The sequence below is a fragment of the Oryza sativa genome, chromosome 2, assembly GCF_034140825.1.
Source record: "Oryza sativa Japonica Group chromosome 2, ASM3414082v1".
In the NCBI taxonomy this organism is placed as follows: domain Eukaryota; kingdom Viridiplantae; phylum Streptophyta; class Magnoliopsida; order Poales; family Poaceae; genus Oryza; species Oryza sativa.
Window position 1 is genome coordinate 34,416,201 of NC_089036.1, and position 27,004 is coordinate 34,443,204.

The window sequence follows — 27,004 nt, forward strand, 5'->3', positions numbered from 1 at the left end:
TTCTGAATAAAGGCTGATTTTTTTTTACTCTATGCTGGATGCTAAATAGCCTGACTAATGATACTACTTGGTAGTAATATACACGTACTAGTGGTGGTGAAGAACTGAAAGAACACGTATGCATTCGGATGCAGTGCTCGCTGGTGCAAGAACAGAGTGTGTGTGTGTGTGTCACACAGTGCTAGTAGCAGATCTCCATGGAGAAGTTGGAGTCGAGCAGCTCGTCGATCATCTGCTCGACGTGCTGCTCCTCGAGGAACCTGCCGCTCCATTCCGCGCCGTACGTCGTGGTGGTCCGCGCGTCGTCGTCGGCGGCGGCGGCATTGCCGAGCGGCGGCGTCGTGGCGGAGGCCGAAGAGGCCGCGGCGGCGGTGGCGGCGGCCTCCCTCTGCCGCTGCGTGGCCTGCACGGACGCCAGGTTGAACCGGTGGAGCTTGGCGACGAGCGCGGCGGAGAGGAACGACGAGGACGCGGCGGCCGCCGCCGCCGCCGCGGTGGCGTCGGCGAGCGGGAAGTTGGTGCGCGCGCGGGGCCCGCACATGATCCTCGCCGCCTCGTCGTACGCCCGCGCCGCATCCTCCGCCGTCTCGAACGTGCCCAGCCATATCCGCGTCTTCCTGCAAAATCACCCCACGGTGCACCACCATGAGCGAACCCCTAACCAACCAAGAAACGCACGGCGACGACGGCGAAGAAGAAGAAGAAGACGACGGTGTCGCGCGCGCACGTACAGGAGAGGGTGGCGGATCTCGGAGACCCAGGAGCCCCAGTGGCGCTGCCGCACGCCGCGGTATCGTTGCTGCGGCCTCGCCATCAGCTTGTAGGCTTGTCTATGGCGGCGGCGGCTTCGCGGGTGATCGTCGCCGGCGGCAATGGGGGCAGTGATCGAGCACTTCGCCGACGTGGGTGCGCGTTGCCAGGTTGCAGGGGAGGGAGTGTGGTGCGGGAGCCATGGAAATGGGCTATAAATAAGGAGGGAAACGTCGGAATCTTTTTCATTGCTCGGATGGCTGCTCGGGTGGGGCCCACATAAAATGCCTCAGTAGCATTGGGTGTATGGCCACTGGGCCCACTAGACTGTTTTAAGCTCGTCTTTTCGCTTATACTTATACTTATAAGTTAAAAATTGAATTTTAAGTTGATTTTGGAATATGTTCATCGAAGTTTATTTTTTAGCATTTGCGATCGTTAAGAACACGTATATAAAAGTAGTATTTACAAATTATTTTTCGTTTGTAAATATGTTGTTTGGCTTTTTTAAAAAAAATAAGTGCAACGATGGGCCGTTTGTTTAGTTTAGTTTGCTTTGGTTTGATTGTTTGGTTGATCCTTCTTGCTTTGGTTTGGTTGATCTTTAGTTGTGACTGTGATCTGTATATTCTTTTGATTTAGTTTTACTTGTTAGATAGGGAATAGTAATAAAATTGACTAGTAAGACCATCATGGGCGTACTACTACTTTATCTATTTCCTAGGAATGTTACAGAAGTTTCTTTGAATAGTTTAATTCTGATCGGATATGGGAATGAATGGATAGAGAAATCAATTTTAACCTATTTGGAAATTTGATTAAAATTGTAGTATTTAAAGTAAATTTTTACCAACCCATAGTAGAACAACGTACACGTATTCCAAGTTGTATTTTGAAGACCGGTTCAACCTTCAAAACACAGATTCAACAGGTTGTCTGAACTGATCGAGTTGGATTGTCAGAGATCAAACTGGACTGAACTTTCGTTCACTTCACCTATCACAGGATTAAAGATTTACTTATCACAGAAGAGGAGATATGCAGAGATCCAGAGACAGATGCAAAGAAAAATCTCCCATTTGATCTCACTGACTCTTCTCCCTGATTATCAGACAACCCATCATGCTGAAGATTATCATGCCATTTCGCCATTTTTCCTGTGGCCTTGCCCAAGAACATGCAAGCCAGACAAAATAAACCTCACATGGACGGAAAAGAGCCATCTGTCTCCAAGCTTGCGACTGATCACACACCATGCATCTATCATCCATCCAATTTTGGTGTGTGCTATCCAGAAAATTAAACATATGTGATAAGCATGATATGATCTAGACCTAGCTACCCAACGTCTCAGACACACCACATGTGACCCTTTCCCTTTCACCTCATCTATAGCTATAGCTCCCCTGTATTAAATACAAAGATGATAAGGAAGAGACCAATTAAATGGCAAATGGGTCGTTTGATTCTCTGCCATTAGTCCAAACAGCATTCATGCATGCATGACATGAACATGCCATTTCGATGTGTATTTAATTAAGTTTGTAACTTCGATTTCTGGGACATTCCAGATCAAACTGAAACTGTTTGAAAACGAGTACAGAAAAAGTATCGGAGAGGAGTCGAATTCTTGGTCTTTATGATTGATTAGTTCTGAACAGAGGATAGAGATTTGTGAGCTTTTAATCTTGACGTACGCCACATGACGATGCAATTGTTTCACAAAGGTGGATCAAGTTAATCCAGTCAATTCAGTCGCCGAATTTTTTAGGAAGACTCGAAGTCACCGACGAAATATATGCTCGAAGAATGAATATTACGCATGTTGACTCGCAAATCGTCGCTAACTGTCCCCCACTCTGCTTGTGATTTTTAATCATGATCAATATATCGATCGACCTCAAAGCAAAAGAGAGTATCCAAGGAACTGTCACTGTGCACTAGCTGCTAATACTACATGTATATGACGCTTTTAATTTTTAGATATAATATTTGACTATATGTTTAAATTTGACGTAAATATAAAAAGATATAATTTTTTTGACGCAAAAAAGGATATAAATCATATTTAAAGTACATTTAAAAATATTTTTTCGTAAACCCGTAAAAAGATTGCACGTCAAAAGTACTTTTTAATAATAAAATAAGTATTATTCTAACAAGATGAATGGTTGAATGATATGTCTAAAATAAATATTCCGTTATAGGACGTTTTAACTTTGGTTAAAATCAAACTACTTTAAATAAAAGGTAGTAATATTTACAGCATCAGCATAGTTTCATTAAATCTATAATTGAATAAATGTTCATAATATATTTGTCTTGGGTTAAAAATATTATTATTTTTTTCTATAAAAATTAGTCAAACTTAAAATAATTTGACTTTGACCAAAGTTAAAACGTCAGTATCATATATTTTAAAACGGAGATACTCTATCATTGTCTATAAATCAAAACGGCCCGAATCGACGACGGAGATCCTAGAAAGAATCGAGAATAATCCTCCGCCTAACTCAATGACCGGGTGAGCACAGAACAGAAGGAATTTAGACCTAACCACGATATAAATACTGCAACCCTCTCGTAGGTCAGTGATGCATGGTAGGTAGGTAAAGCCTTGCAAGCTGCATTGCAGATAAAAGGAAGAACATGGCATCCACTGATGATAAGACTACTACTACATGGATGTGTATAGGGTCTACGTACCCAATCCGTGTATAGCCTACTATAATAGTACTAGGCTACTAGCAGTGCGTCATATCTTACACTAATCCAATGAAATGAATACCTCCATAAGTTACTCCCAACAACCATATGTAGCATCAAAATTCAGTCTGACATTGCATATATTGGCTCCAAACTCAAAGTCTGAAGATATATGGATGGAGTCCGAAAGACAAAACCAGGAATCGAGAGTTGCATATATATGCACATGGATGATCAGGACTTGATGCATCGAGGAGTATGCAAGCAAGCATGGATCGGATGGATGGTCCCTGGCTATAGCTAAGTAGGCTATAGCTATAGCTAGGAGAGATGAGCTGAGCATGGATCAGTGGCCGGCCGACGAGTCGCGAGTTGCAATCGTCTCTGGAATATGGATGGATCATGCATGTTCACCTCCACTGCGTCACTGATCGATGCTAATTGCTAGCTGGTGGACGAGGGGTGCAGAGAGCGGACGAAGGATCCTCTACCGTTGAAGTCACGTGACTTTATCACTGTCACGTGGACCCCCGATGATTCGTGGGTTTACATATCAGTGACAAAAGCACCGCGCAAATCACCAGCGCGCGCCAACTTTCGTTGCATCGGGAAGAAGAACGTAGTGTAGTAACAATGCGATGGTATCGCGACGCATGTGCTGCGGCCGTGTGCGTGCGTGCGTCTCTCCGTTGAATCGTCAGCTCGCGCAGCGCACGCACGACGCGCTGCGGCGCCGGCGGCAGCCTTATAGCCTGGAGGCTGGACCGCGCTCGCTGTGTGATGGCGTAGGCTGCAGTAGCTGCAGTGTTTGCAGCTAGCTAGCGCAACGGTCTCAGCGAGAGCTGGAGCCCGCATTGCTGCTGGCCTGGCTGCCTCTCTCTCGATGGCTCTCGCACCACGTGGAGTTCAGTGCGCGACGCAGATAGGATAGGCAGGGTTTCAGTGTTCCACAGACAGGGACAATGCAAGCTCTCTCATGAGCATAGTAGTACGTAGTATCAGGGGCGCGGATTCAGGAAGGACTAACAGAAGAGAGGCCGAAGAAACTATACAAAACTATAGCCCTCTTTTTTAATGGGTGTATGATAAAAAAATTTAGTGAGACTTAATGGAAACTCTCATAGTTTTAACGCTTGTAGTGGTGACTCTACACGCCGTCGCTCCCATGGTAGATCCATCACTGCTAGTATCCAACTATCCATGGTGGTAATTTGCAAATCGCATGCATGCTCACGCTCCGATCGATCCCCTCGATGAAGATGAATCTGATCAGACATTTGCTATGATCGCTGGCTGGAACACTGAAGCCTGAAGTTACAACTGGTTTATTAACAATGAGCTACCATATCCTGAAAATACAATACCTTGAAACTTGGAGCTATATATACAGCCTATTTTTTTATATAAGCTCTCGTATAGCTGTAAGCCTGTAAATGTGGACAAAGTTCAGTTCTTGTATTGTTGTCCTGTTAGGGAGCGCTGCAGATGGCCACTGGTTTCAGCCTTTCAGGGGCCCTCCAGAAACCACCTAGCCATATTTTTGCACAAATTTTATCTTGATTTCTCTTATAGTTAACTGCCTGACACGTAAGAAATTGAGGATCATTCCGGCAAAAGAATCTAGCTCTGTAGCTTTAGCTCACTAGCTTTTACAGTGGATAGCTGCTGTTCTTTGTAGATCCCTTTTGTATCTCATCTGTTCCATCCCCTTTGCAAAAAGAAGAAGTGATCAACTGAAATTTAGCAACTAACAATTTGTTAACAACCTTCTTGCCGAAAAAAACAGGAGGAAAATTTCTTTCAGACTGTCACCAAAGTCGAGAAAAACCAGGATCGATGCAGTACTTGTTTAGCTGCAATGTCTTTTATGTTTTGCTGCACTAGTCTGTCTGTCTGCAGGATCGGAGCACACTGAAAGCAAGCGCAGCTGTTGCACATGCTGCATGCACACACACTGAAGAACTGACGGCTGAAACGATGGTCCAGGTGCATAACGAACTTGGTCTTGGTGCAGGTAGAGCCTGACATAGTCATGTTACTGTCAAACCACAAGTCCCAACCATCCTATGTAATCCAAAATGGACAATGGCTCAATGTGAGACAGCTGCTACAACATTTCACATTTCAAGGATATCTTGACCAAAGATACACTTTTCTGACAATTTCTGTCATTTTTTAATTCCCAGCAAACCGTTTAAGCTACCTTAAAATCTTTGCAGAAAGATTGTAAGTTGTCCACAAGGACTACTGTGATGAACACGGCTTGTCTATTCGGAGATAACTCTATAATTAGTTCGCCCATCATTGTCCGGTATGGGTATTACTTGTTAGCTTGCTGAAGTGATCAAGCAGACCTGATCATGTATGGATGATTGCTAATTAGTTTTCTGCTGGTCAATTGCAGTCATTAGCCCTCGCGAATGATCCGCATTTCGTGGGATCTTACTTGACCCGACTGACACCTAATGATTGGGACGCAATCTAGGCTGCTACTAAATGAATTTTAACTAGTTGCGTTTGACAAAGATTAAGACGAACAGTAAACACCCTAAAACTCTGAAAAATGAAAATCCAGTCAAAATATCTCCCCTTAATTTCTTCTGTCACGGCTTCAGCTATTCAGCTGTATTTTGGGGAGATGCAGAAACTGAACTTTCAGCGAACAGCACGACACGCATCGTTCGCATCACATATATTCATATGCCGTCATGAAACTTCAATTTGTCCCCTGCAAATCACGGTGAATTGCATGAGAACTGCCTGCCGGTGAGAGTGCATGGCAACACGGCATGCAGATATGCAATGCAAGATGCAACTCACCTGAGGATCATGGCAGACAGAACGCAAAAACACCCACATGGCTGCGATTGCGACCTGATAAAACCGGGGCTAACGATCATATACGAGCAGAATCAGTTAAGCAGATTAGCATTGGTCCGGAGACAGCCACTCATGCAGCAGATGATGCTGGGGATAAGCTAGATGATCGCCAGCGACTGCCTGTCTGCCTGTGCCGGTGATCGCGATGTTCTTGCAGAGATTGGGCAGATGTGAATTCAATTCAGGCGACCGATCGATCGACGGCAGCCATCCAGCACTGCATCATCTAGCATCTGAGTGAGATCGATCGATCGATCGACCAGAAAAATCCCCATGTGACAAGAACCAATCCAGCGATTGCGATGTCCACAGGGATGAAGACGTCGACGCATTATCGTCTCCTCAAAGATTCATGCATTCATCCATCCATATGTTCGATGAATCGATGTCTCTCGTTCAAGATTGCATCCATCCATGCATGCTGGCTCTCTGTGCAGTCATTTTGCCTGCAGTGCAGGACGCGTTTAGGAGAGGAGGAGATCGACATAAGCTGTCTTTGAGAGGGACATCTTGTGTTTTCTTCTCGTTGTTTAGGGCGCGAACGCACGATCAAGTTGTCTAGCTGCGACGTGCCTACGAAAAAAAATGTAGGTTTTCAGGTGAGAAGAATGAGATAATGGACGGCTCCGGAAATTGCGGTCCGGGCATACATATAGCTGGGTTTGTAGATGATACGGAGTCGGTTGTTATTCAACTGCCAGTTGCTAAGTGACTGTAGGCCCGTTGAATGGATTGAAATAGAATCTTGATTCGTTCTTTGAACACACGCACGTAAACCCTACCCGGCAAATCCTGTACCTCACAGGTACCTCACTGTCGACGGGTACGTCGCCTAACACTGAAAGCACAACACCGTTAAATCCTAGAAAATTCGCTCCCATGTCAACGCCGTTAAATCTTGGAAAATTCGCTCCCATGGGGGGTCGAACCCAGGACCTTAGGTGCTACTGAGACTTTTGTAACCACTAGGCTACATGCCCCTTCGCTTTTTCCCAATTATTATAACTACACGATAGCACAAACACTGCCGCGTTTTGGAGCCTCATAGGCATGGTTTAATTATTCGGTTTGGCCGATTCTATCATAGGTCACCAATATACCGAAATCTTGGAAAATTTTGAACAAATGTTGGTCAATTTTTAACAAAATATTACCAAATTCAAAAAAATGATGGCCGGAATAATATCGTATTGGAGGTCCGAAATGACCGAAATCTCCATCTGGAATTTTAAAAACCCTGCCCATCGGTTGCTTATTGGGGAATAAAAATTAATTGGTAACTAAATTTTTTTACGTCAAGTAAGTAAAATTTTTATATATTTATTCATAACGATTTAAAAGCCAACGCTAAAACAAAATTACGTGGAAAATATCTAAACATCAACTCGAAATCAATTTTGAAAATTTTAATTTTTGCTTTTGTTTTGGCTTATTAGACCAACCCATGAGTCTCTTAATTGCAGATGTTGGAAAATGTTCGAGATTTTTAGTCTTGTGTCAAGATAATTTTTCAAGCTTGTTTAGAACTTGGAAGCGATGGATTTGACAACAGAAAACATAAAGATTCTGTTCTAAAAAAAAGACGATATAAAGATTCTGCCTGAATGTAGAATTTTCCTAATTTTGAGTGGAAATTATTGAGCTGCTTTGCGTAAATTCATTACGAATCCTACTACGACAAGGTGACCTTTCAGTAATAATCAAATGGGCCACGAAATATAATCTTGATCTGGGCCTAAATTTCTATTGTATCACCCTCTTAAAGCCCAGTTTACCAATGTTGACGAGCCCAACAAGCCATAAATTAACCATCGGAAAGTAGCCCAATTAAGAAATTGCGGAAAAAAAGGCCCATCCCAGTTAGCCCATTCTGAACCGCACTGGTGCCCACTATATAATCCCCAGCCACACACTTCTTCCACACTTCACGCACCTAGGGTTTCGCCGCCGCCGCCGCCGCTTCTTCGTCCCCGCCGCGACGATGGTACGCTCCTCGATCTCGCGCTCTTCTCTCGTCGAATCCATTCCGGCCGACCGACCGACGTTTCGTTGATGTGATTGCTTGCTTGTTTCGTTTCGCCGCAGCCGTCCCACAAGACCTTCCGCATCAAGAAGAAGCTGGCGAAGAAGATGCGCCAGAACCGCCCCATCCCCTACTGGATCCGCATGCGGACCGACAACACCATCAGGTGATTTATTCTTCGCGCTCAGTCTTTGCTCCTCCCGAGTTCGATTCGGCTTAGGCATATCCGCTGAGATGTCGTGGTTTGGTTTGTGTTGTTCAGGTACAACGCGAAGCGCAGGCACTGGCGCCGCACCAAGCTTGGGTTCTGAGCAGGAGGTAGCACCGGTTGCTGCCTGCGGAGGCTAGGGTTACTGAGTTATCTGCATCATTTTGTTTTATGGATGTTTCAGTGTTTATGCAAGCTTAGGATGTGATTCCAGGATGCTTTTTATTAAGGTTTTCTGAAATGTTAAGTGTAGTTGTACTCTGGTTTACTGAGGATACCATGCTATGCTGTGCTGAGTAAAGGAACCATTCCAATATATGTCTTTTGAAGTTATTTCACAGGCTTATTCTGTTTCATTTTTAAATTTGTTATTGCATAGCTGGAGGGGTGATTTGTTCTCAATATCGTTGGAAGTATGATTGCTCCATTGTTATTCTATTGGGCCGTTGTTAGAGTATGATTGCTCCATTGTTATTCCATCCTACCAAAAGCATTCCGCCACAAAATATAGCAACCTAGGATTGGATTAGATGCGGGGTTTGTCTAGATTTGTTGGACTAGGATGTGTCTAATCCAGTTATAGGTTGCAATATTTTGGGATGGAGTGGGATCCTTAGGCAGGTCAAGCTGTTGATAGTAATTCTTTTGTATGTATGGAGTTTACGTGGATTACGTGGTTTTGCAATGGTCCTTCTAGGAAACAAAGCTAATATTGTGCTTGTACCAATTGTATGTATGGGGTTTATGTGGATTACGTGGTTTTGCAATGGTCCTTCTAGGAAACAAAGCTAATATTGTGCCTCTACCATTGGTGCAATGCTATGCAATTGAAACTAATGCAACTTATTTTCTGACTGTTATAATGTTGCAAATTGTGATTGTCTACGAATTGGCAACCATCACTCTCAGATAGTTACTTGATCTCTTTATTGAACAGTGGCCTCATTTGGGACTGTTTGAAACAGATTATTCAGCTGATTATCTACTTGATCATAGGGATGAATTTAATATTTTTAGAAACAAAATGAACAAATAGTGTAGAACATGAGGGTTACACAATGCAGTAAGTTTTTTTTGAGAAAGCATATTTTTAGATGTGTGGAGCAAACACTCCACGGCCATAATCTGCAGGAGTGTACATTTTTGGTCGTACAACAGTAGTGTTACCTTTTTTTTTTTTGCTGTGTTCTACTTCTATCCATGTTAAACTGAATGTAGTCAATTCATGTGCTTGTTAATACCAACATGGATTCTCTATCAATCATAGAAGACTTTGGTTATGTTTAGGCTTTATATTTCCATGCTGTAATGCTTGTGTTCTGTTGTGAACTATGGTTATTTGACCGAGACACGCACTAAAGGATTGTTTATGCTTGTTTCATTGGTGTTCTATTCTACTTGAGAATACATGGATATAATACATGGCGATGATGCTTTTTTTTGGTTGGATGGTCTGTCTAGGTTCGTAGCTCAGAAGAGTGTACTAGCTTAAGGATGGGGTCTTGTTTGTCACAGCAGTGCAAGGTGTGTTTTAGGTTTGGGTTGACTGTATGATTCAATGCCTAACCTTTTATGCTGAACTCGATCATATGGTTTGGCTATGTTTGTATGAGACTACATGCTAGTTCATTACTGTGAATTATATGACGTACGAACTGGTGTAAATGATGTCATTATTGATTCGTCTACTAAGGGCCAAGTTTGGGACTTCTGTCCATTTGTCTTACAGCTCAGTTTGACATCAATGATCTGTCCATTAGGTTTTATGCCAAGTTACATACTAATAATCTTGCCTGAGCTGTGAGCACACTTCTACATTTCGGTGCCGAATCATTTCGTTCTCTCTGTTGAGATTGTTCCGACTGATGTTTCATTCCACTGGCCTTTGAATTAGACGCCGACTGCAAATTGATATACACATCTTGCTGCGTAAGACGAGTTTACGTTTGCCTTTATGAGCCCAAGGTCACGTTTGCCATAGCCGCATGGGTTGTCTAGCCGAGCCCACGAGGAAATTTTATGGCCGCGACAAAATCTCTTGTATGCTAAGTGTATTGCCATCAATTATTGAAAGAAGTAAGTCATTGAGTGATTACTCATTAATTTCCCTTTAAAAGGCTATTACCTCCGTCCTAAAATAATTGTATTTCTAAGATTCAAAATTCGTCCCAAAATAATTATAATTCTAGAGTTCTAATTGTCCCATCGATCTCATTCAAATTTCTCCTTATTTTACCATCAACCATCTTCTCACTCTCATATAAACACTATTTAATGAGAGGTATCATATGCTTTCTTCTCAAATATTTATATATGCTAAATAACATAGAATTACAATTATTTTGGGATGGACGTAGTATTTTATTGTAGGATGCTAAGTGTATTGACACCAGTCGCTTAGGGTATCGGGCGAACGTACGTACCCACAAGCAAAAAAAATCGCACCTACACTCGTGTGTGTATCCGGCGGATCCATCGACAAAAAATGCCATCCCTATATATCCTGGTACGTCTCCTTGGTGCAAGGCCGTACGATAGGAACGAGTTTGGAAAACCGAAGACGTTGGTCTGACACGTAGACGACTCCGGAACGAATTTCTCCGTGTCGTCCCGTCGTCCGGCCGCAACAAAAAAAAAAGGTTTGAAAACCAAAAGACGTTGATCTGACACGGTAGACGACTCGGGACGAACTTGTCCGTGCCGTCCGGCCGCAACGAAAACCACCAAACGTGCTGCAATGCATGGCCATTGGCCAGCAATCAAGCCTATCCGGTGGGTGCGGACGGACGGCAGGCGCGGCGAACGGGAGGCCAGCCGCGCGTCGCGCCCGGGGAGACACGCATGCAAATCCAAAGCCGCTAGTGGAGCGCGCAACGTTGCCGAGTCCCCGCTGCTTATAAGAGGCGGCGAGGCGGTGCCACGGCCATCTCCGTCCTTCCATCCCAGCCGCGCGCGCGCGCTCGGACTGACCCCCACCCCCACCGAGGCAAAGCCTCGTACTCCTTCCCTCCACCACCACCGCGCGCCGTCCGCGCGGCTGCGGCTGCGGCTGAGGGCGAAGCCCTCCCCCTCCCCCCCCACCCCACCCCACCTCATCACTCACCACCAAACTAATAAACCCGTCCTCCCCTCCCCCCCATGGCCTCCATCTCCCTCGAGGACGTCCGCAATGAGACCGTCGACCTCGTACGTAATATATACAGTCGTGCAATTCTTTTGTGCGTTCGTTCTTAGTTTTTTTTCTTGTTTTGTTTGTTTGTTTGCAGGAGACGATCCCGGTGGAGGAGGTGTTCCAGCACCTGAAATGCAGCAAGCAGGGGCTGTCGGCAGCGGAGGGACAGAACAGGCTCAACATCTTCGGGCCAAACAAGCTGGAGGAGAAGACGGAGAGCAAGCTGCTCAAGTTCTTGGGTTTCATGTGGAATCCCCTCTCCTGGGTCATGGAGGCCGCCGCCATCATGGCCATCGTCCTCGCCAACGGCGGCGGGAGGCCGCCCGACTGGCAGGACTTCGTCGGCATCGTCGTCCTCCTCGTCATCAACTCCACCATCAGTTTCATCGAGGAGAACAATGCCGGGAACGCCGCCGCGGCGCTCATGGCCGGCCTCGCGCCCAAGACCAAGGTGCTCAGGGACGGGAAATGGCAGGAGCAGGACGCGTCCATCCTCGTTCCCGGCGACATCATCAGCATCAAGCTCGGCGACATCATCCCCGCCGACGCGCGGCTGCTCGAGGGCGACCCGCTCAAGGTCGACCAGGCGGCGCTCACCGGCGAGTCGATGCCCGTCAACAAGCACGCCGGGCAGGGCGTCTTCTCCGGGTCCACCGTCAAGCAGGGCGAGATCGAGGCCGTCGTCATCGCCACCGGCGTGCACACCTTCTTCGGCAAGGCGGCGCACCTGGTGGACAGCACCAACAACATCGGCCACTTCCAGCTCGTGCTCACGGCCATCGGCAACTTCTGCATCATCTCCATCGGCGTCGGCATGATAATCGAGATCATCGTTATGTACCCGATCCAGCACCGCGCGTACCGCGACGGCATCGACAACCTGCTCGTCCTGCTCATCGGCGGCATCCCCATCGCCATGCCCACCGTGCTGTCCGTCACCATGGCCATCGGCTCCCACCGGCTGTCGCAGCAGGGCGCCATCACCAAGCGGATGACCGCCATCGAGGAGATGGCCGGCATGGACGTGCTCTGCAGCGACAAGACCGGGACGCTGACGCTCAACAAGCTCACCGTCGACAAGACGCTGATCGAGGTGTACGGGCGGGGGCTGGACAAGGACTCGGTGCTCCTGTACGCGGCGAGGGCGTCCCGCGTCGAGAACCAGGACGCCATTGACACATGCATCGTGGGCATGCTCGCCGACCCCAAGGAGGCCCGCGCCGGCATCAAGGAGGTCCACTTCCTCCCGTTCAACCCCGTCGAGAAGCGCACGGCCATCACCTACATCGACGGCAATGGCGAATGGCACAGGATCAGCAAGGGCGCGCCGGAGCAGATCATCGAGCTGTGCAAGATGAGCAAGGACGCCGAGAAGAAGGTGCACACGCTGATCGACCAGTACGCGGACCGCGGCCTCCGGTCGCTGGGCGTGTCGTACCAGAAGGTGCCGGAGAAGAGCAAGGAGAGCGAGGGCGAGCCATGGCAGTTCGTCGGCCTCCTGCCGCTGTTCGACCCGCCGAGGCACGACAGCGCGGAGACCATCCGCCGCGCGCTGCACCTCGGCGTGAACGTGAAGATGATCACCGGCGACCAGCTCGCCATCGGGAAGGAGACGGCGCGGCGGCTCGGGATGGGCACCAACATGTACCCGTCGACGACGCTGCTGGGCGACAAGAGCAGCGAGATGAGCGGCCTCCCCATCGACGAGCTGATCGAGAAGGCCGACGGCTTCGCCGGCGTGTTCCCGGAGCACAAGTACGAGATCGTGAAGCGCCTCCAGGACCGGAAGCACATCTGCGGCATGACCGGCGACGGCGTGAACGACGCGCCGGCGCTGAAGAAGGCCGACATCGGCATCGCCGTCGACGACGCCACGGACGCCGCCCGGAGCGCGTCGGACATCGTGCTCACGGAGCCGGGGCTCAGCGTCATCGTCAGCGCCGTGCTCACCTCCCGCGCCATCTTCCAGCGGATGAAGAACTACACCATCTACGCCGTCTCCATCACCATCCGCATCGTCCTCGGCTTCATGCTCGTCGCCCTCCTCTGGAAGTTCGACTTCGCCCCATTCATGGTGCTCATCATCGCCATCCTCAACGACGGCACCATCATGACAATCTCCAAGGACCGTGTCAAGCCGTCCCCGACCCCGGACTCGTGGAAGCTCAAGGAGATCTTCGCCACGGGCATCGTGCTCGGCACGTACATGGCGCTCATCACCGCCCTCTTCTTCTACCTCGCGCACGACACCGACTTCTTCACAGTATTACAAAACACATAGTACATTTTATACGTTCTCTTAGAGCAGAGCCTCTTTGATTCCTTTGTATCCTCCTATTATAAAATGACTGGAAAAAAAAACGCAGGAGACGTTCGGGGTGAGGTCGATCAAGACGAACGAGAAGGAGATGATGGCGGCGCTGTACCTGCAGGTGAGCATAATCACCTGGGAGAGTGGTGGGCTCTGCCCCCTTCCCGCTGTTTGGAGTCGTAGTATCCGAGTCTTTTTTTTTTCCCTTGGTTTTTTTGTTTCCCTCCTCTTTTGATATAAGTCGGTCTGGTTTAGTGCGTTGAGTAACATATATTCTTTTCTTCTGATATATTGACGTGCAATCTTTTTACGTGTTCGAGAAACAAAGGTGAGCATAATCAGCCAGGCGCTCATCTTCGTGACGAGGTCGCGGAGCTGGTCGTTCGTGGAGAGGCCAGGGGCGCTGCTGGTGATCGCGTTCCTGGCGGCGCAGCTGGTGGCGACGTGCATCGCGGTGTACGCGGAGTGGGAGTTCTGCAAGATGCAGGGGATCGGGTGGGGGTGGGGAGGGGCGATCTGGGCGTTCAGCGTGGTGACCTACTTCCCGCTGGACGTGCTCAAGTTCATCATCCGGTACGCGCTGAGCGGGCGGGCGTGGAACAACATCAACAACAAGACGGCGTTCGTGAACAAGAACGACTACGGGAAGGGGGAGCGGGAGGCGCAGTGGGCGACGGCGCAGAGGACGCTGCACGGGCTCAACCAGTCGTCCACCAGCTCCGACCTCTTCAACGACAAGACCGGCTACCGCGAGCTCTCCGAGATCGCCGAGCAGGCCGCAAAGCGAGCCGAGGTCGCCAGGTAAAAACTTGCTCTATCCCATGATATAATAATGGCAACATATCCTATGCACACAGGCCCTCACGTGTACACACGTGCACACCAACTAAAAAATGTCACCAAAAAATCTAGAAAAAATCATACACATACTTTCAATTGTATTACACCTAAGATTAAAATCTTAACGTCAAATTCATTATATTTTAGCCGTAACAAAAAAAACAAAGAATCTGACAGTTTTAAGGTTGCAATTTTGTTAGAATTTTATCTTTTTTGTTATTCTCTATGTAGAATAAATTTGAAGATGCGACTTTGCACGTAGATGTAATACTATTGAAAGTACATGTATGAATTTTTCTAAAATTTTTTGTGATAATTTTTAGTTGGTGTACACGGTGCGTACACGCGAGGGCCTGTGTGCATAGGATACGCTCCCTATAATAATACAGTACTCCCTATGACTCCCTTAACTTTTTTATCAACGTTTGATCATTTGTCTTATTTAAAATATTTATGTAATTATCATTTATTTTATTGTGACTTGATTTATCATCAAATAATCTTTAAGGCATGACATAAATATTTTTATATTTGCACAGAAAATTTGAATAAGACGAATGGACAAACGTTGTTTAAAAAATTAACAGCATTATACATTGAAATACGGAGGTAGTACATAGATAAGACATTATCTAGATTACTACTAGTAGAATGTCTTGTCCGGTACTACGCTTCTATATTACGGGACCGATGTAGTACATTCTCTGTACTGCAACCAACCAATGTTCAACTTTCTAGCTAGCACACTGCTTGATTTCTCATCTCCATGGACAGACTGAGGGAGTTGCACACGCTCAAGGGGCACGTAGAGTCGGTGGTGAAGCTCAAGGGGCTCGACATCGACACAATCCAACAGAGCTACACCGTGTAACATACAGCATGCCATCGATGTGTTGTTGTTGTTGTTCATACCTGTGTTTTACTCCTCCCCATCTGCAAGTTATTTGGAGATGGGGGTTTCGACTTGTGTTTTGACATAGATGTTTCTTCCCTTCTTTGTATTTTGTTAACAGGGAATAGTTCCCGATACAACAGGTGGTGCACTTTTGAGTATAGTCAAGTTATTTGTAAGATTTTGGCTTTAAGCCGGTTTTTTTGGCAATGTTATTGTTCCCATTGCAGATTTGCAGTCTATCAACTTTGCCTCAACTCAGTCTGTATACTACTGTTTAGTCAATCATCATCAGTTTTGACCCAGCAAAAACATGCCCTGATTACTCAGCTGAATTCTGCTCCTTTAAATTCTTGTCTGGGCACTGCAGAATATTAGCCATTTATATCCATGAATTAATACTGTAGTTTAATACATTAGCCATTTCAGAACCCTGGTTACATGGTTTCACTACAGTTACATCTTTAATACTGTAGTTTAACTACAGTTTCATCAAGGACGGAGTGCATTTCTTCTACTCTTGCAGATTACAATGGTCATGTCAGTGATCAACCGAAACTCAAACATGTCCTTGTCTTCTCCCAGAGATTACAGTTTCAGTGAACTCATAGCCTTATACAGTCTGAATAGAAGTTGTCCTCGATTTATAAATACTCCACAGTTCACCTCAAGCCTTCCGGACAATGACATGGCGCTCTCTCTTGTACTCCACTTCATCCCTTTGGTGCATGATCAGAAGGGCTCTTCGCACCTGAAGCAGCCGAATGGTAGCATAAGAAAAATGATACTAAATCAATTAATTAAATAGCAAATAGTATGACAGGTTCCTCACAATGGATTCATTCATCCCCATCCTATTTAGTTCATCGATCAGGCGTCGCTCGGATATGTGGCTTCCAATTCCCATCCTTCTCTTTATTTGTGCCTCAGCTTGCTGTTGGAACAAAATGGGCAACAAAATTCAGAAAACAAAGTTGACAAGTTGGCAGTTCACTTTTGGATGGGAAGATTAACCTTGATCTCATTTGCAATATCTGGTGATAGGTTCAAATGCTCATTGATTCCAGATCTTGCGGCATCAACAGTGGAGACATTGAACAGCCTAAATGCCTCTTCAACATGCTCTGGTGTAGCCACACTTGTCCTGATAATTATTCAAAGTGCCAATTAGGAACATTATAAAACATGTAAGTTATGACCCACTGGAAATAAAAGCCAATATGTGAAAAATGTAAGATATAAATATACTGCTAGTTGAGCTACTCGCAAAAAGAAATGTCAAATGTATAGTAATGCTATATTCTCACAATCTCATCTTTGCAAGAGATTCACTCAAACGTATAATGGCTTCAAGCTGCCGCACAGTGATGGGTATAGCTGCAGCCCTCCCTGTTTCATGAGCTTGTTGTCTCATTTTCTGCACAATGAAAAAAATAAATAAGTAGAACAGTCTTAATAACAGTTAGACTAAGTGAAAAATCTTTAGCACGTGCCTGTCTAATCTCCACATATTTGTTCTGAAGCATCTCTGCTGCCTTTTCTGAGAGTCGTGGTTTACAAGTAACACGGCAATACTCAATGTACCTACACATGTGAGGATTATGCATTTACAATCCAAGAACATCATATCAAAACTGTGTAGTATGTATATCAGAACATAGAAGGCCAACCACACCTTTTTAGCCAATTCTCTCCTTCACTAGCATCTGTATTCTTGGATGAAGCAGCAGCACCACTGGCATGCACCTTAATGATGTGGCTTGCAATTCGCTGCAATTGGAAGTTTATTTAGTCTCTGAAGCACATCAATGAGCTGGACAAAGAATAATGCGTCATACCTTGTCTTGATCATACATTCTGACATCTTTAACAATAAAGATTAGATCAAATCTAGAAAGGATGGTTGTCTGCAGATCAATGTTATCTTGTGCAGTCTGAGGAGTAGCAATAGAAAATGTGTCAAACTGATTGCCTTGCATATAAGGCTAGAACTGTTAATACATTTTCAAAATATGAAAATAGTACAAGTCAATAATAAAAACTTTGACTGACCTTAAGATCATCGTAGCGCCCTGCAATTGGATTGGCAGCTGCTAGTACCGAGGTCCTTGAATTGAGTACTGTTGTAATGCCAGCTTTGGCAATCGAGATGGTCTGCTGTTCCATTGCTTCGTGAATTGCAACTCTGGAATCACAGCATAAAGGTAACTCAATATGGTTTCAACTTTGAAGAGTAAGGAAAAATTACATGTGCAATGCTTATTTTAGTTTCTAGAAAGAAGACTATAGATCAATGCTTACCGGTCCTCAGGCCTCATTTTGTCAAACTCATCAATACAAACAACTCCACCATCAGCCAAAACCATGGCCCCTCCTTCCAAATAAAACTCTCGCTGTACAGGGAAAATAAGTCTTTTAGTTCTAGGAAACAGAACTTTGAGTAAACACAATAATCCTTGCAGGGAAGACAAGCTTACAGAGCTACCGTCCCGAATTACTGACGCTGTGAGACCAGCTGCTGATGAACCTTTCCCAGATGTATAGACAGCAATCGGCGCTGTCTTCTCCACAAACTTGAGGAACTGTTGGAATGTACAGTTTCATGTCACTGGACTAGAGATAATTCATTTCTAATAGCGAAAAAACACTTGCCTGTGATTTTGCTGTTGATGGATCACCCAGCAGCAAGACATGAATGTCCCCTCTCAAACGGACACCATCCGGTAGCCTCTGCCATAGAAGAAAGTTTAGTTACAGCTCATTCCAACTAGCCACTGGATCCAACACAACTTTGTATTTTCACATATTAGCCACTGATAAGATCAAAAATATACCTTCTTTGAGCCACCAAACAGCAAGCATGCAATAGCTTTCTTGACATCAGAATGGCCATAAATTGAAGGGCCAATCATTGAGCAAATCTTGACATATGCATCTGGCCTCTGTGCAAATTCTTTGAATTCCATTTCCTACAAACCAACAAGAAAATTAACATTGTAAATATGCTGTAACACTCTTAAAAAAGAAACTTGGAATTTTGGCAAAGCAATCTACCTCATCAAGTGTAAAATTTGAGGGACCATTCGAGTTGGCATCTCGGGACTGCTCCAACCCCACAACTCTAATGTAAGGCTGTTTGACTCCAACAGCACCCTTTTGGCTGCAAAATGAATATTTGAGCGTCATCAGCTATGCAAGTAGTCTAGCTCAACAAAATGGAAACAAACTGAGCAGATGTTTTAGATCCAACATACTTTGCAGATGCTTGGTAGACACTGTAGATACCAATTACAGTTAATCTAGTTCCAGGAACAATGGTCTGAACAAGATGCCTGTCTACGGACAGCAGCATATTCCTCGGGAGCTCACCAGTTGGAACATCCTGTTAACCAAGTAATATACAGCTTGGTGATTGCTAAATCCTAAGGACATATAACCAATAAACCTAGAAAACCATAGCATCGCAGCGAGGACATATAATGCAGTAACAAACCTCAGGATTTTCCTGCAATTTGAGGGTCTGGAGATCCACATACTTGCTCTTATCTGGAACTGCAATCCAGGGGTCCAAGGGGCAAGGCTCTTCTCCAGGCTGAAAAATGGTAAAGAAAACTCACTCATATACATCAGAATTAAAACACAAACAAGACAATAACCCAATTATGTTTAGCCGGAGTTAGACCTGAGGAACATGGTCGCACGATCGTGGGACAATAGCCCCACCAAGGCCAGGCCTACACGGCACCGTTTTCACACTTCTGCAGTTCTTGCAGAGCAGCGTGACATGAGTGGCCTTAGCTTTCACCCTCGACGCGGCGATTGTGATCCCGGCAATCTTCACCAGCTTGGACATGTAATCCGCCTGGAATTTGGAATACAGTTGTGTCAATTTGAAATTCTTCACAAGGCTACTAACAAAATCGTTTCAGAACTGACCCCAATAGACCTCATGGACAGGCAGTTCTCCTTTGAGGACAAGAAGATCTGCACGTCGCCGGTGGCGGGCTCCTCCATCTCGCCGGTCTCTCCAGCGACCTTGGACCGAAGGCTCGCGAGGACCTCGGACGCAGCCGTCTCAAACTACACAAAACCCTAAATCTTAACACAAAAAATTGACATCAACAGAACCCAGAGCCAACAAAAATTCAGAAAGAACCAGCACACACCAGCGGTAGGTAATCAGCGGGAGACTTCCGGATCTTGTCGGACAGCTCGGCGTCGAAGGCGTCGAGGTCCTCGATGGCGACGGTGACATGGTCGCGGTTGTGCACCAGGCTCTCGCTGCAACCATCAAACAAAAACACACTGGATTGGTCAGAGCGAATTCGACCATCCGACGAGGCACCAGATCTGGGAGGGAGGGGGGGCGCACCGGTAGGGGAAGTCGCCGGTTGGGCCGGTGAAGCCGCGGAGGAACTCCTTGAACTTGCGGAGGGCGGAGTGGCGGGTGAGGTCGGCGGAGGGGTCGCCGCCGGGGCCGCCGCGCGGGAACTGCGCCTGGTCGCTGTAGAAGACGGCGCCCTCGTCCCAACCCGACATGGCTGGATGGCTGGCTGGCTGCGGCGGCGGCGGCGGCGGAGAGAGAGGGAGAGAGACGCGTGGGTGCGCGGGCGGCGGGGAAAGGGGGGAAGACGCCGGAGAAGTGGCGGGAAGAGGGTAATAGAGGAGGAGATTTGGCGGGAAACTGGGGGAGATTTGGCGGGAAACTGGGGAGGTAGGGTAGGGTAGGAGACCGGAGAGGCAGCTAGGCAGGCCGGTTTTTGTGGGCCTGGGCTCTCATAGCAGGGTGCTAAAGGAGTAGAATGTGCCATTTTGGCCCAAAAGCATGGCGATTTGCCGATTTTTAGAGTAAAAAGTATAGTTGGGGTCTCTCATTTTTTTGTCGCGGAGTTATAAAACCGTCGTTGAACCGTAAAACCACACACAGTATATCATATAACTTATAAAACCAGCGAAAATAAGATCCCTTGACGGTATTGTCCGTAGTTTTGATTGATGTGATGCCTACGTTGCTCCTTTAACTAGGTTTTTGTCTCACGTGATATTGACGTGACGCTTATATGATAATTTGATCCCGAAAAAAAAATAAAAAGATATGACTTGAAAAAAAATAAAACATAATATGCGGAGCCATATATCAGTCAAACAAAAAAGATAAAAAATAGTGGGACCCACTAACCCACTTCCTCCACCTCTATCTCCTCTCTTCGCCGACGAGCCAAAGCTATCCGGAGTTAGTGCGGAGGCCTGCCAAGGGGACGGAGAGCCCAGTGAGTGTGCACGGAGAGAGAGGAAGCAAAGAGGCCGGTGAGGGGGCAAAATTCAAATCCATCGTCGCCCAACACTACATCCACCACACGGATATGGAGGCGGCGAGGAGGCTCCTCCAATGAAGAGTGGCAAGTCCAAATTCGCCGTTGCCAACATCACCTCAACTGCATGGAGAGGGAGAAGGCAGGGAGGCCAACGAGCTCCTCCAAGTCTAAATATGCCGTCGACGACACCACCTCCACCACAGTCGTCGCTGCCACCAAGCACAGGAGAGAAGCAAGATGGCAACTCTGATGTTGAGGGCAATCTCGAAGCTGTCTCACCGCTTGCTCAGACGACGCATGCCACCGGCTTCGGTGCCAAGATCAACGACAACGACGGCCACCCCGCTGCATCTAGAGAAGGAGAGGGGAGAAGGGGAAGAAGGCCACCGGTCGCATCTGCGAGGGAGGCTGCCATCCTCAAAACCAAATGGTTTTCGTGAAAACATTAGATCTTGGTTTGTAAAAAAAAAGAGTCGGTTGATATTAGCCAATTTTTATATAACGTGCGTAAGGGCTGGTTTAGATGGCAAAATTTTTTATTTTGGGGTGTCACATCGAATATACGAACACACATTCGAAGTACTAAAACGTTGTCTAATAACAAACCAAATTATAGATTCCGCATGGAAACTGCGAGATAAATTTATTAAGTCTAACTAATCCATCATTAGTGAATGTTTACTATAGCACCATATTATTAAATCATGGTACAATTATTAGGTTTAAAAAATTATCTTGTAATTTACACATGTAATTGATTTTTTATTAAACCACGTGATGGGTGTAAAGTTTTTTTTGTTCTGGTAAAAAAACCAACAAGCCCCCACATCCCACCGATTCTGAATTTTCCCAGGAATCTGAGCGGCCGCAAGGCGTCACGCGAAACCCGTCCAACCCAACTCCACTCCATCCTCTGCAGCCGCAGTTGTGACGGAGACTCCAAGGCCATCACCATCCACCCGCTCTCCTCCTCCTCCTCCTCCGCTTGATCCCTCCATCTCCTCGATCGATCTCCACACTCCACTGCGCACTGCACCAGCAACGCCCCCCCCTGATCCCTCTCCACGGCTGCACCGGAGATGGCTTCCGCCCCCTTCGCCGTCTCCTCCTCACCGGCGGCTTCCGCCGTGGCCGCGCGCTCCAAGGCACGGGACACTCGTCTTACTCATCTTCTGTGTTTGGTTTCCTTGATTTGGATTTGGATTTTTTTTTTAATTAACTCATGCCGCGGTTCGTTGGTGCTCGCAGGTGTTGCGAGGAGGGAGGAGCGAGGCGAGGACTGGATGCCGCCTGGGGATCACGAGGAAGGTGGTCGCCTGTTTGGATTATGATTTCTGCCTCTAGCTTGTTTAGTTGATGGTTTGTTTTGGATGGACATGGGTTCTATCGTCTATCTTATCTGTGATTTAATAGTGATACTGATTGCTTCCTCCCTCGATTAGAAATTATGGTTTGTTTGGTTTCACTATGAATGACTACCTGTCAGTTGGCACTGTGATCTCTTTTACGACAATAATAGTAATTCACGATTCAGGAGTTTATCTGCTTTTTGGGTATGATATCTCTGCTAATTTAATGCTCCTGGAGCTCTTCTAATCAGGGATGGGTGGCTCTTAATTAAGGTTTTGAATCCATACTGTCATATGTTGACACCTAAAAGCTCTTTGATGTAGAAAATAAAATCGAAATGATATATAGAAATCGGTTGAGACTTGAGAACACGCAGCTGCTGAAGCATGACTAATTATCAAGCTGCTAATAAAATTTGGCGATGGCCTTCATTGGAAAGGCATGGTGTTTTGATCCTGTAACGGAATTCTGATATTTTATGTTTGTTAGGAACTCTCAACTCTTGAGAAATATAAAATTGACTGTATCGAGATTTATTCCATGTCAAGCTTCAGCATATGGTTGTGCTTTGGATTAACATCCTTTCATTGCTATTCTGTTGCAGAATTTTGGACGTGTCATGATGGCCCTTGCAGTAGATGTCTCTCGTTTTGAAGGAGTGCCGATGGCCCCTCCAGACCCAATTCTCGGGGTTTCAGAAGCATTTAAGGCAGATCAAAATGATCTGAAGCTCAACCTTGGTGTTGGTGCCTATAGAACAGAAGAGTTACAGCCTTATGTCCTCAATGTGGTCAAGAAGGTAAGTCTAATAATACCTATCATTTCCTTAATATAACTCAGTTCTTGTTGTGACACACTATTCTTACACGTGGTAGGCTGAAACTCTTATGTTGGAGAAAGGAGAAAACAAGGAGGTATGGTGTATTTTCCTTCAAATTCAAGTAGCTGGATTATAAGGAATTATTTCTGGAGTTTTCTGTATTTCTGTTTCTGAAGGTTGATGACAAAATTATGTTTTTTTTGGTGCAGTATCTGCCAATTGAAGGCTTAGCTGCATTTAACAAAGCAACTGCAGAACTATTGTTTGGAGCTGATAATCCAGTACTCAAGCAAGGACGTGTATGTGCTGTGGCCTATGCAGCTCTTGCTGTACTTATTTTGTAAATACTAAGATTTTCTGGAATGCTGCTACAGCGAAGCATGTCCTTATATTTAGTAAACATTATTTAATGATAATTCCTTCTGTAGGTTGCTACTCTTCAGTCTCTCTCAGGAACCGGGTCGCTGCGCCTTGCTGCAGCATTTATACAAAGATATTTCCCTGAAGCAAAAGTACTGATATCATCTCCCACTTGGGGTATGTATGTGAATTAATGTGCTTAATCTTTGAGCATTCAACTTCATTTTTCATAGCAGAGTGTCTCATTGGCAAACTTTGAACTCCAATCTATATTCTTACAGGCAATCACAAGAACATTTTCAATGATGCAAAGGTACCTTGGTCAGAGTACCGTTATTACGACCCCAAGACTGTTGGCTTGGATTTTGAGGGAATGATAGCTGACATACAGGTCGTGTTTTCTAACTCATTTATATTCAATACTACTATCTGTGTTTTCTATTTTAAACTTGATGAGCATTGTTTAGCATAACTTTGTCGTTCAAATTGGCATGTATCCATCATAGAAATTTACACCTGTCACTTGTCTGTTTACTATTGTTAATTGTCAATTTTCTGTTTACTATTGTTAATTTCTATGTGTTGAGTATTGGTTTGTGATATTGATTTGTGTGTCCAATAGGCTGCCCCAGATGGATCTTTTGTTCTGCTGCATGGTTGCGCTCACAACCCAACTGGAATAGACCCAACTCCGGAACAATGGGAGAAAATTGCAGATGTCATTCAAGAGAAGAAACACATGCCTTTCTTTGATGTTGCATATCAGGTGAAATGTTCTCACTTTATTATTTCGTTTTTCTCTGCATGAAAACAAATATCTTACTGACTAGCAAATATTTCTCTGCAGGGTTTTGCCAGTGGAAGCCTTGATGAAGATGCATCTTCTGTCAGGCTTTTTGTTCAACGGGGACTGGAAGTGTTTGTTGCGCAGTCTTATAGCAAAAACCTTGGTTTATATGCAGAAAGAATTGGAGCAATAAATGTTGTCTGCTCAACACCTGAAGTCGCAAACAGGTGATACTTTAATCTGAATGATTGCCTTCGTAGTCAAATTGTTCGTTTCTATCCAGTTATTGCAGCGAATGTTAATAATAGATTATTCTGTTTAGTGGGTAATATGGACCAACCTCTTATTGATGTGCAAAGCAACTTGATTTTTCATGGTAGGTTAACAAGACTTCTAAGCAAATTTCATCCAGGCAAAAAATGTTGTAAATTCTTGGAAATTAGTGTTATGTACAGATTAATAGACACTAGTTTTTACTCCAGAAAAGAAACCACCAGCAACAATAATTGGTCTCAACCCAAACAAGCAAAGCACTGAATTTGATGTTAACCATAAACAAAACTCCACAGACAAGATGTATACTTCAAATTTTCTCTTAAATCAACATGTGGCATAAGAACCACAGTTCTTGATCCACTTCAGTGGTATACAACATATCCAGTGTGGAAAATCTCATGAATACTGGTACATGGCATTTACTTTGCTTTTTATATAAGCCTGCACACACACGAGAGTCCTAGGACCACACAAGGACAACTTAAGATTTGTAACGTGAGCTCAGATTTGACTAGCGCTAGTTCATCTAGCCCGTGTGATTTTACAAACTCGGTAAGAAAATTAAACTATATAACTCCAGTTTGGACAAAGACACCAAACCAACTCATCATAGTTGATTTTCCTGGTTGGTAACTTCCCTCCTTGATCCTCTCTTGCTTATCGTGCATACCATACAGGCATACACAGCTTCCATGCAAAGTACATGCCATGTGCAAAAATGCCATCCTAATGTTTGCAACAGTTGCTTTGTATGAATCAATACAAAATAGTACTCTTACTGTGACACTGCAAAGCTTATTTTTAACTGAAATTCCTTTCCTTGCAGGGTGAAGAGCCAGCTGAAACGATTGGCACGGCCCATGTATTCGAATCCCCCTATTCATGGTGCTAGGATAGTTGCCAACGTTGTTGGGGATCCAACCATGTTTGGTGAATGGAAACAGGAGATGGAAGAAATGGCAGGGCGTATCAAGAATGTAAGACAGAAGCTTTATGATAGTTTGTCTGCAAAGGACGACAGTGGCAAGGACTGGTCTTTCATTCTGAGGCAGATAGGCATGTTCTCCTACACGGGCTTGAACAAAACTCAGGTGACATATGCTTTAAATTTTCACAGATAACACTTCCATTCTTCTATCGACTGGTGATTTCTCCATATATAATGTGACTGCAAACACTGCAATTCACACAATACACTAAGTATTCTTAATTTGATTCGTTTGTATTTGCAGAGTGATAATATGACCGACAAATGGCACATATACATGACAAAGGATGGGAGAATTTCGTTGGCTGGATTGTCCCTGGCTAAATGCGAGTACCTAGCTGACGCCATCATCGACTCCTTCCATAACGTTAGCTAGACGAGGATTCAGGTCACTGCTATTGTGGTTAATCCTTCAATATGCTGGGATTTTTGGTTCCTTCCAGCTTGAGTTCTTAGCCAGGATTGTATATCCGGCGCTACGTAATTTGGAGATAATAATGAATTTTGTCTGTGCAACAAACTTTGCATATGCTTTGTCGAATGTACACTGGCACTATGTTAGAAGCTTGAAATATCGAATTGAATAATAATGAGACTAGCAATAAGCCAAACTAATTCCAATTTTACCTGGTCTGCATGGTTCATTCTTTTATGCTCATTGCTGACAAACAAAACTGGCCCAAGCCGTGCCATATAATGGGTCTGGTTAGGGAGCTTTGTCAGCTGCAGTTTCTTACAGAATTAAAAGCTCCCTAAACAGTTTTTCCAGAATTAAAAGCTCTCCTATATAGTTTAGTTTTCCATTCAGATTATAACTTCAGATTTTAAGAAGTTATAGTTATAGAATCTAAATTGCTGTAAATGAATTAAGAAGTCAGAAGCCGAAAAACTCATAATATTCTCATAAGCTAGCTGCTTCTCGAAATTAATTTTAAGCAAAGTAAGTAAACCCAATATCACTGACCAGCCTACCAAGCACTCAAGCAGTACACAAGCGCATGGGAAGCCCAAAGCTGGCCCAGCCGCGACGTGCTGTCCTAGTCAACACGACTTTGACCCGTTCCATTCTTCTCTTCCATGTGACATGCGAGGATTTCACTTGACAAAAAATAAACTGAAGGGAAAAATCGAGGAAACAGGGAAAAAATGTTGGGCTGTAAATACAACAGTATGTGTGTGTTTTATGTGCTGGCCCATCTGCTAGAGGGCCCATCTAGTCATGTATATGTAAATAAGGATAGCAATACAGAGAAGGTGAAGCTTCCAGAGAAAATTGGCTGCCAAAAAACTTCATGGTATCAGAGCCGACCGGCCGGCGGCAGGCGA

At 45.2% G+C, this 27,004-nt stretch overlaps 5 protein-coding genes across 6 annotated transcripts; 3 read left to right on the forward strand and 2 right to left on the reverse strand.

Annotated features, from left to right (window-relative positions):
* Positions 1–950, reverse strand: LOC4331013 (ethylene-responsive transcription factor ERF003). The gene is made up of 2 exons (XM_015767198.3): positions 732–950; positions 1–617 (listed from the first exon to the last, which is right to left on the reverse strand). The coding sequence occupies exons 1-2, from the start codon at positions 812–814 to the stop codon at positions 182–184; spliced, it is 519 nt and encodes a 172-aa protein (XP_015622684.1). The 5' UTR covers positions 815–950; the 3' UTR covers positions 1–181.
* Positions 951–8,256: 7,306 nt separating this feature from the next.
* LOC4331014 (60S ribosomal protein L39) lies at positions 8,257–9,007 on the forward strand. The gene is made up of 3 exons (NM_001401994.1): positions 8,257–8,320; positions 8,422–8,525; positions 8,622–9,007. The coding sequence occupies exons 1-3, from the start codon at positions 8,318–8,320 to the stop codon at positions 8,668–8,670; spliced, it is 156 nt and encodes a 51-aa protein (NP_001388923.1). The 5' UTR covers positions 8,257–8,317; the 3' UTR covers positions 8,671–9,007.
* Positions 9,008–11,475: 2,468 nt separating this feature from the next.
* Positions 11,476–16,024, forward strand: LOC4331015 (ATPase 8, plasma membrane-type). 2 transcript variants are annotated; one of them, XM_015767900.3, is made up of 5 exons: positions 11,476–11,753; positions 11,834–14,002; positions 14,106–14,171; positions 14,379–14,851; positions 15,665–16,024. In XM_015767900.3, the coding sequence occupies exons 1-5, from the start codon at positions 11,706–11,708 to the stop codon at positions 15,759–15,761; spliced, it is 2,853 nt and encodes a 950-aa protein (XP_015623386.1). In that variant the 5' UTR covers positions 11,476–11,705; the 3' UTR covers positions 15,762–16,024. The 2 variants fall into 2 exon arrangements, 1 of the variants encoding a protein (XP_015623386.1); XR_010739391.1 differs by having other exon boundaries at positions 11,505–11,753; positions 14,371–14,851.
* Positions 16,025–16,096: 72 nt separating this feature from the next.
* LOC4331016 (DNA replication licensing factor MCM5-like) lies at positions 16,097–20,447 on the reverse strand. The gene is made up of 19 exons (NM_001417000.1): positions 20,155–20,447; positions 19,949–20,063; positions 19,719–19,862; positions 19,465–19,644; positions 19,276–19,374; positions 19,037–19,164; positions 18,837–18,942; positions 18,617–18,751; positions 18,435–18,512; positions 18,260–18,364; positions 18,084–18,175; positions 17,835–17,967; positions 17,621–17,716; positions 17,458–17,552; positions 17,276–17,366; positions 17,090–17,199; positions 16,797–16,926; positions 16,615–16,716; positions 16,097–16,533 (listed from the first exon to the last, which is right to left on the reverse strand). Exons 1-19 carry the CDS (start codon positions 20,319–20,321, stop codon positions 16,450–16,452), a joined length of 2,190 nt encoding a protein of 729 aa, NP_001403929.1. The 5' UTR covers positions 20,322–20,447; the 3' UTR covers positions 16,097–16,449.
* A 1,485-nt stretch (positions 20,448–21,932) lies between these two features.
* Positions 21,933–26,297, forward strand: LOC4331017 (aspartate aminotransferase, chloroplastic). The gene is made up of 11 exons (NM_001416994.1): positions 21,933–22,242; positions 22,346–22,405; positions 23,052–23,246; positions 23,323–23,361; positions 23,477–23,566; positions 23,696–23,804; positions 23,909–24,018; positions 24,250–24,393; positions 24,475–24,641; positions 25,517–25,781; positions 25,923–26,297. The coding sequence occupies exons 1-11, from the start codon at positions 22,177–22,179 to the stop codon at positions 26,052–26,054; spliced, it is 1,377 nt and encodes a 458-aa protein (NP_001403923.1). The 5' UTR covers positions 21,933–22,176; the 3' UTR covers positions 26,055–26,297.
* Positions 26,298–27,004: the final 707 nt, after the last annotated feature.

Excerpts from the sequence above, each read along its gene's own strand:
- LOC4331014 (NM_001401994.1), top strand. Across the intron at positions 8,526-8,621 it reads CGGACCGACAACACCATCAG|GTACAACGCGAAGCGCAGGC; the intron begins GTGATTTATTCT and ends TGTGTTGTTCAG.
- LOC4331013 (XM_015767198.3), bottom strand. The coding sequence starts at position 814 with ATGGCGAGGCCGCAGCAACGATACCGCGGCGTGCGGCAGCGCCACTGG. Across the intron at positions 618-731 it reads GAGATCCGCCACCCTCTCCT|GAAGACGCGGATATGGCTGG; the intron begins GTACGTGCGCGC and ends GTGATTTTGCAG.
- LOC4331016 (NM_001417000.1), bottom strand. The coding sequence starts at position 20,321 with ATGTCGGGTTGGGACGAGGGCGCCGTCTTCTACAGCGACCAGGCGCAG. Across the intron at positions 17,968-18,083 it reads AAAATGAGGCCTGAGGACCG|AGTTGCAATTCACGAAGCAA; the intron begins GTAAGCATTGAT and ends CTGTGATTCCAG. Across the intron at positions 16,717-16,796 it reads ATATTGCAAATGAGATCAAG|CAAGCTGAGGCACAAATAAA; the intron begins GTTAATCTTCCC and ends TTGTTCCAACAG.
- LOC4331015 (XM_015767900.3), top strand. The coding sequence starts at position 11,706 with ATGGCCTCCATCTCCCTCGAGGACGTCCGCAATGAGACCGTCGACCTC. Across the intron at positions 11,754-11,833 it reads GCAATGAGACCGTCGACCTC|GAGACGATCCCGGTGGAGGA; the intron begins GTACGTAATATA and ends GTTTGTTTGCAG. Across the intron at positions 14,852-15,664 it reads AAGCGAGCCGAGGTCGCCAG|ACTGAGGGAGTTGCACACGC; the intron begins GTAAAAACTTGC and ends CTCCATGGACAG.
- LOC4331017 (NM_001416994.1), top strand. The coding sequence starts at position 22,177 with ATGGCTTCCGCCCCCTTCGCCGTCTCCTCCTCACCGGCGGCTTCCGCC. Across the intron at positions 22,406-23,051 it reads GCCTGGGGATCACGAGGAAG|AATTTTGGACGTGTCATGAT; the intron begins GTGGTCGCCTGT and ends ATTCTGTTGCAG. Across the intron at positions 23,567-23,695 it reads CAGTACTCAAGCAAGGACGT|GTTGCTACTCTTCAGTCTCT; the intron begins GTATGTGCTGTG and ends TTCCTTCTGTAG.